Genomic DNA, 9,228 nt, shown 5'->3' with positions numbered 1-9,228 from the left:
CATAGTATAGTAAGGCATAAAAAGGCATAAAAACGTTATTGTATAGTGAGGCCTAGAAAGTCATAAAAACGACATAGTATAGTAAGGCATAAAAATATTTTGCTATAGTAAGGCATAAAAAGTCATAAAAACGTTATTGTATAGTGAGGCCTAGAAAGTCATAAAAACAACATAGTATAGTAAGGCATAAGAAGGCATAAAAAGGTTATTGTATAGTGAGGCCTAGAAAGTCATAAAAACGACATAGTATAGTAAGGCATAATAATATCTTGCTATGGTTAGGCATAAAAAGTCATAAAAATGACATTGTATTGTAAGGCATAAAAAAATATAGAAATGTCAATGTATAATAGGGCATAAAAAACTAATAAAAAATACATAGTATAGTAAGACATAAAAAGTAAAAAAAACAACATAGTATAGTAAGGCCTAGAAAGTCATAAAAACGACATAGTATAATAAGGCATAAAAATATCTTGCTATAGTAAGGCATAAAGAGGCATAAAAACATTATTGTGTAGTGAGGCCTAGAAAGTCATAAAAACGACATAGTATAGTAAGGCATAAAAATATCTTGCTATAGTAAGGCATAAAAAGTCATAAAAACGACATAGTATAGTAAGGCATAAAATTATCTTGCTATAGTAAGGCATAAAAAGTCATAAAAACGTTATTGTATAGTGAGGCCTAGAAAGTCATAAAAAAGACATAGTATAGTATGGCATAAAAACATCTTGCTATAGTAAGGCATAAAAACGTTATTGTATAGTGAGGCCTAGAAAGTCATAAAAACGACATAGTATAGTAAGGCATAAAAAGGCATAAAAACGTTATTGTATAGTGAGGCCTAGAAAGTCATAAAAACGACATAGTATAGTAAGGCATAAAAATATCTTGCTATAGTAAGGCATAAAAAGTCATAAAAACGTTATTGTATAGTGAGGCCTAGAAAGTCATAAAAACAACATAGTATAGTAAGGCATAAAAAGGCATAAAAACGTTATTGTATAGTGAGGCCTAGAAAGTCATAAAAACGACATAGTATAGTAAGGCATAAAAATATCTTGCTATAGTAAGGCCTAGAAAGTCATAAAAACGACATAGTATAGTAAGGCATAAAAAGGCATAAAAACGTTATTGTATAGTGAGGCCTAGAAAGTCATAAAAACGACATAGTATAGTAAGGCATAAAAATATCTTGCTATAGTAAGGCATAAAAAGGCATAAAAACGTTATTGTATAGTGAGGCCTAGAAAGTCATAAAAACGACATAATATAGTAAGGCATAAAAATATCTTGCAAGGCATAAAAAGTCATAAAAACGTTATTGTATAGTGAGGCCTAGAAAGTCATAAAAACGACAATATATAGTAAGGCATAAGAATATCTTGCTATAGTAAGGCATAAAAAGGCATAAAAACGTTATTGTATAGTGAGGCCTAGAAAGTCATAAAAACGACAATATATAGTAAGGCATAAGAATATCTTGCTATAGTAAGGCATAAAAAGGCATAAAAACGTTATTGTATAGTGAGGCCTAGAAAGTCATAAAAACGACAATATATAGTAAGGCATAAGAATATCTTGCTATAGTAAGGCATAAAAAGGCAAAAAAATGTTATTGTATAGTGAGGCCTAGAAAGTCATAAAAACGACATAGTATAGTAAGGCATAAAAATATCTTGCTATAGTAAGGAATAAAAAGTCATAAAAACGACAGTATCGTAAAGCATAAAAAATCATAGAAATGTCACTGTATAATAAGGCATAAAAAACTAATAAAAAATACATAGTATAGTAAGGTATAAAAAGTCATAAAAACGACATAGTATCGTAAGGCATAAAAAAACATAGAAATGTCACTGTATAATAAGGCATAAAAAACTAATAAAAAATACATAGTATAGTAAGGTATAAAAAGTCAGAAAAGTCATAGTATAGTAAGACATAAAAAGTCATAAAAACGACATAGTATAGTAAGGCATAAAAAGTCATAAAAAAGACATAGTATCGTAAGGCATAAAAAATCATAGAAATGTCACTGTATAATAAGGCATAAAAAACTAATAAAAAATACATAGTATAGTAAGGTATAAAATGTCAGAAAAGTCATAGTACAGTAAGACATAAATAGTCATAAAAACAACATAGTATAGTAAGGCATAAAAAGACATGAAAACGTCATTGTATACTAAGGCCTAAAAAGGTCATAGTATAGTAGGGAATAAAAGGTCATAAAAATATTATAGTTAGGCATAAAAAGTAATAGAAAAGACATAGCATAGTAAGGCATAAAAACATCACAGTATATTAAGGTATAAAAAGTCATAGTATAGTAATGAACAAAAAGTCATATTATAGTAAGGCATTTGAGTCAGCAATTAACCTAATGTGCATGCCTTTGGATTGCGGGAGGAAGCCAGAGTAACCCGAGAGGACCCTAGCAGGCGAAGGTAGTACGTGCCATCTCCACATAGAATGGCCCCAGGTTCGGGATTCAAACCCAGAACCCCTCAGTGTGGGGCAACAGTTCTAATCACTGTACTGCCCCCATCACAAAGTCATAGCATAGTAAGGCATGAAAACATCCCAGTATAGTAAGGCATAAAATTTCCTAATATGGTAAGGCTATAAAAGTCATCATATAGTAAGGCTGCTTAGTTTGTTTATGCCTTGGGCTGGACTTGCTATTCCCACCTGTAAGAGATGAGTTGGCTGGTGTAGTGACTGCACAGGCCCAGTGACGATAACTGCCAAATGATTATAGCCTACAGTAGAAAATACCAATTATTGTGTAAACAGCAAATGGACTGAATGATTACATTAAACTCAATTGTAAAGATGACACCAAGTATCTATTTACAGGTTGGATGGGTATGAAAAGTGGTCTATTCAATATTTCTTCATCAACATCACAGTGTAAAAAATCCATCACCCTGCTTTCATTCCCTCAGTCTGCAACATGAATGTTTACTGTCGCCATGGAAACAGGTGCCGGTTTAGTAGTTAATGTTAGCTTATTAAATATTAACAATGAACAATAAAATAGCAATTTGTAATTTCTTAACAAATCAACACCAACAGCCATAGTATGAAAGACCTTAACCAGGTCCTGTCACTTCATATCTTACAATCGTTAACGTAGTGCACATTAATAGTCGCCGATTATTTGGGGGAAAAAAACAACACATAAAAGACCACGTGCTCTTACTTTGAGAAGCGGAAATAGCATCGTCAGCAGGTGTTTTGCGAAAGTTTGTTTCAAAACTCTGTGTGTGTAAAATTTAAATCCACAAGCGTAGAATTGAGATCCACAAATGCTTTTTCGCTTTACAAATAGAAAATTGATTCAGAAATGTCTGTTTGAAAGATATTCACAAATGCCTTTCATTTATTTGTAAATTAATTGGATGTATTCACAGATTATTTCTTATTTGTGGACTTATTATATTTGCAAATCCATTATATATTTATGTGAATTTGAAAATATCTTTTTTGTATTTGTGGAAGGCGTTTAATATTTACAGATTATACAATGCACAGATTGTCGATCTGTTCAAACAAATAATATTGAAACAAATCTACCTCCATACACACCCATCTATTTCCTTGTCTCTATCTGTCATCTGTCTCTAATCATCTATCTGACTTTGAGATTTTTCTTTGTGTGTGTGTGTGTGTGTGTGTGTGTGTGTGTGTGTGTGTGTGTGTGTGTGTGTAAACTTACGTGAAGGGCTCCGTCTCATGGACGTCCAGGGCAGCTCCACGTATCCTGCCCTCCTTCAACGCCTGGGCCAAGGCTTTCTCATCCACCAGACCTCCCCGCGCGGTATTGACCAGGAATGCACCCTGACGCATCTGTGACACACAGGACGCAGAAATAAAAAACACATCAGCACAGATGAGCAGACATATAGCTGTTTATTTACAGATGAAAGATCGGATGTGTGCGTTTGTGTGTGTCTGTCAGCCTGGCAGTCAAATTAATCTGTCTGATCTAAAGCACATCAATCAGGATTGAATATCTGCAATTTAGGGTCTTACAGCATATTACACGGGGCAGAAATTGAGAAGACACCTCAAAGATCTAGATGACAGGCAGCACCTGGGAGAAAATACTGTCAGATGTGGGATAGAGAACAGTCTTTATCCAAAACCGAGAGATGAAATGAAGGATGAGGGATAAGCTGAAAGATGAGGCAGTGCCACCACCCATTGCTGCTTGTAGGGGGAAAAAAAGGCACAACAAAAAGTGTAAGAGGGAGGAAGGAAAAAAAAAATCAAATGAATATGCTCAGAAGAAAGTAATCCCTTAATCTTGACAAAAGCTAAAATCCAGGGGCATGAAAAGCCTTTACGCTGGCAGGCAGTCTTTTATTAGGCCTTGGTGGTTTTGACACACACAGAAACACACAAACATGCACACACACGTTTCCACTTTAGAAGCCGAGAGCGACTGCCAAGATTTTTGGTGAGAAAAGAGAGGAAAGTGTTCTTTCATTGCAGCACTTAAGAGGCAGCTGAGAATCTTAAGCTTTGGAAAACGACACAGAGTTAACTAGGTTAGGCTATCACCCTACACCCACTTCTCCTCGCACACTGAAAAACTCACAAACTTCAGAGAGAGAAGGGCACACAGGAGACAAGACAGGAAAAAAAACAACAAAAAAAAAAAACAGTGAGCGGCAACATGGGGAGATATCGAGAGAAGGAGAGGAGATGCTTTTTCAGCCTGTGCAGTTCCTCAGCGTCCCTGCAGGTGTCACCCAAGGCAGCGCCTCAGAGTGCAGCCATCGACTCAGAGAACAGCACTTTCCCCTCACTGTGCTCTCAGCCCCCTGCTGTGCAGCCTAGTCGATATATTTGCTGTAGCCGTGGGCTGGCGCTAATTGCATTTGACAGAGCAAAGGAATGAATTTGTGTCCAGCTTTGGTGGAGCTTAAGATAAAGAGCAGGGAATGTGCAGGCAGGAAGGCTGCTGCCGGTTCCTCTCTTTTTTCTCTCTCTCTCGCTCCCTCTCTCTTTCTACCGACTATAATGCTCTTTAGGACAGCCTCCAGGCTGACAGAGTAATAATACACCAGCAGCTCTGCTTGTCTACCTGCTAGATAGCACTGCATTAAGCCCAGGTCAGGTCACAGCTGTTCAATGGGATGTTCAGCTCTGTCTGGATGACACGTCTGCATGTGTGTGTGTGTGTGTGTGTGTGTGTGTGTGTGGGTGTGTGTGTGCCTTTTACTAACGTTACCTGTTTGATGGTGAAGTCGTTGATGAGGTGGTGGTTGTGTTCGTTCAGGTTGCAGTGCAGGGAGACGCAGTCGCTCTGGTAGAGCAGGTCCTGCAGGGTGTAGACGCGCTGGACTCCCAGCGAGCGCTCCAGGCCGTCCTGCAGGTAGGGGTCGTAGAAGATGACGTTGAAGCCGAAAACCTTGGCTCTCACCGCCACCGCCTGGCCTGAACGACCTGTGCACACAGAGTAGTAGATGGTGTTTATTAATGTGCACTGTCAAACACAGGAGCTTTTCTATGACATTTCTATTTTAGGTACTAGAGCAGGGATTCTCAACCTATTTGGGCAACTTATGTCACAAATTGCATCAATTCTGATTAAGACAAGTCAAGTGACCTCCTGCCAAGACACATAAGAACACAAGCGGGTGACAAGTGAGCATGGACAGATTATATAATATTTTCCTTAAATTGATTCAAGATTAAAAAAACGTGTTTAATCTGCAGTCTAGGAATTAAAGATCCGGATTGGTTGAGTGCTGAGGCAACATGTCTGTAGATATCATCAGATTTTTGAGGACTGGGAGCCAACACTGCACAGTACAACACCAAGTTGTTAACCACTCTTAAAGAATCCCTGATCTAATGGAGTGACTTAAATACTGCAAACGCAAAATCAGCTACAACATATTTTTTCCTAAAATGACAGGAAAAGCAAAGGGCTCCAAACTTTTCATAATGAGCACTCAACATCCTGCCTGTTGAACACAACAAACATGAAAGAGAAAAAAAATAAAAAAAAAAACTTTAAGACACCATTTAACATCCCTAAAAACCTTTCGCAGGAAGAGAGCGATGCGTTAGACGCTTTGTCTCTCTGAGCCATTTGTTGTGTAGGCAGCGAGTATCCACTCTGCTCTGCTGCTGAAGATGCCCGCTCCTACTCCTGCTCCTGCAGCAGCAGCAGCTGAGTGAGAGAGTTATGGAGAGTTGGATGTTGTTGCTGGTGAAAAGGATCGATAAGGTCCTTTACACTCTCAAGGTCCTCTCTTTGTGATGGAGCATTATGTCTTGCTCTTAGGCTCCAAAGACGAGGAGGATCACTATCTCTTTATTTTTTATTTTCCTTTAATCTCAGCAAATAAGAGACACCAGCATAAAGACTCAGTGACAACAGCCTTGTAATACTAAAGCAACTGCTCAGACGAATCCTTTTCATGGTGGTGATGGATTATAGCTGCACTTTAAGATTATTTTCATTAGCAATTAATTTATCCATTACAGTAAAAAAAAAAAAATCAGCCTTCCTGAAGTGACAAATCTTTTTTTGGTGTATCCACTGTTCCTCAGCCGCCCGTCTGCTTCAGCTACAGCAGCAGCAGGGGAACGAGTATTTCCAGTCAGTTTGAAACACACCAGGTCGTTTTGCAGCTGCAGTACAATCTGATTTACTGATGCTGCTGGGGGTGGGGTGGGGGGTGATGTCGAAATTGGCATCTCAGCTTCTTCTACAACGATTTTCCGCCTGTGTGATTGTTGGCAAATTGGTGCAAAGTGGTGGGTTTAGAGAGAAACTGTACCTCTTTGGTTTTTCAAAATAAAATCTGTTTACAGTTGATATTTCTGGTGTTTAAAAATATCTCAATTTCCTAATTTTGTTTTACTCTAGCTGCACCAGAACCTATTAGGAAACTATTAGTGTATTTGTATGGATTTTTCCTTTAACATGGCAATACCTAAGAACCAAAAACAGTTTGTATCCTTTCTGTATTTCTAAGCCTCCCTCCCTCCCTTCCCACACTAATCAATGCCACTAACGGTGAGTGTGTACTGTAACCAGGAGGTTTGAGCTCTGACAACTCACTCTCAGCTCTCAGTGGCAGACTTTTGCTTTTGTGTTGTGCACAAAGACTTGTGAAATCAACTCCATCCAACCCGGTGGGGATGTAATGGTGATTGCTTAAGGCCAACTCGGGGGAAAGAATGGATATGAATCTTAATATTTAGGAATGCTTTCGTAAAAGAGCCCTTTCAGTTTTAATGTATACAGCAGGCTGTCAAGAAAATGACTGGATGAGGTCTTTTGTGTTCGTGTATTTCTCCTAAACAGATAAACTGATGTGCCTGTGTAGAGCCTTAGTGCACAACATTTTGGTTTCGATTAATATCACGATGTTAATGAAGATGGTTTCTTTTATTAACACACATCACCATATTGCAAAACAATACAATTGAAGCTTGATACTACTTCGCATTATTTTAACTTAAATAACTAAAGCAATTTACAACTAGCATGAAATCAGTAATTTCTGCTAAAACAATTGTATGATCATGTTTGTGTAACTCAACATTGTACTGTTGTATTACTGTCTGTGTAAAATCCATTATTGCTTTTTGGGGGCAGCAAAAACAAGCTACAACCACAACACTACTATTATTTGGAGTATATATATTTTTCACGCTCCCTTTTTGTTCTCCACCATCTCCTGTACGAAATATCTAGCACTGTAGCTGTTTAATGTTCCCTATGTTCCGCAGCTAGTCAGGAACTTCGTCGTTAAGTGCTGGGCTGATGGCTTACAGTGAGTTGTTGTTTTTTTTTTCTCAGTAAATGACACTGATGCAAAACCAAAACAATGAGCTGAAAGACACTAAAACAGCTCTGTAGGACTGAAGGGAAATGCAAGATCCCCTGATGATTATCTGTGGGTATATCACCTCCCCTTTTTCCTGTACACACAGTCATTTGATCCATTACTAATATAATAATACAATTATATTGATTATATAATAATATTGATTATAGCAGCTTTAACTGGTTTTCATCACAAGCGGGAATCATCCTTGAAAATGACAAACAAGTTCAGAAAAGGTGACTCCTCTTAGGTGAAATTAATCAATTTGACCAAATCAAGCAAAGGGTTGACAAGAACACTACACTACTAATCTGGGATTATTTACAAGGCAGATGCATTCATTTTATTCTTATTAAATACCATGATATAACATTTCATTTATTAGTAAAAACGAATAATCAAATGAATTCGTCAGTGAGCTCAACACTCTTTCTAAGTAGAGGTCGCAGCTTGGCATGGCTGGTACTTCAAGTGCTCCTGTGTTTATTGTTGCCCAAGAGCCAGAGGTTTTTTCAGTCTGTGTATTTGAAGCCTGGTTGTATGTGCAGAGTCCTACAAACAAACACCAGGAGGCCTTTGCTCTCCCCAACCTCCTGCTTACAATGGACATTGTTTTGGAGACGGCTAGAGCCAGAAAGACCTGGAGAGGAGGCTGGAGGTGGGAGGATTGGGTGAGAGAGACAGAGAGAGATTGGTGGGGGCATTTTTCTTTGCCAGGACCTGCTGTTTGGGCACAGTAAGTCTAGGCAGCTGTCTGGGACCTGTAGTGGGGGGAGGAGGTTGTGTGTTTATGTGTGTGTGTGTGTGTGTTTGTGTGTGTGTGTGTGTGTGTGTGTGTGTTGTGGGGGGAGTGTATGTGGACAAAGAGATAAGGTGGCACTCTGGAAAGGTTTTTGAGAAGACAGAGTATCTGTCAGCCCAGTGATGTTGAGACAGGGCAGAATGATGCAAAAATACACACAATCAGCTGTGAAACAGGTGCAGAGAGGGAAACATACACACACGCACACGCACGCATGCACACACACTGAGGCAGAATCCAGTCTACCATGAGGAACCTGATTATGGCAGGGCAAGATGTCGAGGGACCACAGTGACAGAGTCGAAAACAGAAGAGAGAAAAATGGAGATATAGTGGTGAGCATTAGAGCAGTGGGAAGAGAGAACAGTGTGGCAGAGAAAAGGAAGTCAGCCCGGAGGGAGGTGAAACAGACAACCTTGAGATAATCTGTGGGACCGGCAGAGGGAGAAAAATAACCTTATCAGGGCAGGAAAACAGAAGGCACACTGAGCGGGGAGAGGATATGAAAACACAGAAGGAGACGCATGGAAAGGGAGCAGAAAACTGAAAACAAAGGGGAGT

The 9,228-nt window shown here is 38.7% G+C and overlaps 1 protein-coding gene across 1 annotated transcript in view; it reads right to left on the bottom strand.

The window, feature by feature from the left end:
- Nucleotides 1-3,708: 3,708 nt before the first annotated feature.
- The window catches only part of LOC111655248 (uncharacterized), a 37,080-nt gene continuing 31,560 nt past the window's right edge, over nt 3,709-9,228 (bottom strand). The window contains exons 5-6 of the mRNA XM_023406579.2: nt 5,249-5,463; nt 3,709-3,858 (exon numbers count right to left, since the gene is read on the bottom strand). Coding sequence (XP_023262347.1) covers nt 3,724-3,858; nt 5,249-5,463 — 350 coding nt within the window. The 3' untranslated portion in view covers nt 3,709-3,723. The remainder of the gene's footprint in view (nt 3,859-5,248; nt 5,464-9,228) is intronic.

Source organism: Seriola lalandi, unplaced genomic scaffold (genome assembly GCF_002814215.2).
Source record: "Seriola lalandi dorsalis isolate HSWRI2012SDOR001 ecotype SW California unplaced genomic scaffold, Sedor1 jcf7180002054311, whole genome shotgun sequence".
Lineage (NCBI taxonomy): Eukaryota > Metazoa > Chordata > Actinopteri > Carangiformes > Carangidae > Seriola > Seriola lalandi.
This window is presented reverse-complemented; position numbering and strand designations above follow the sequence as displayed.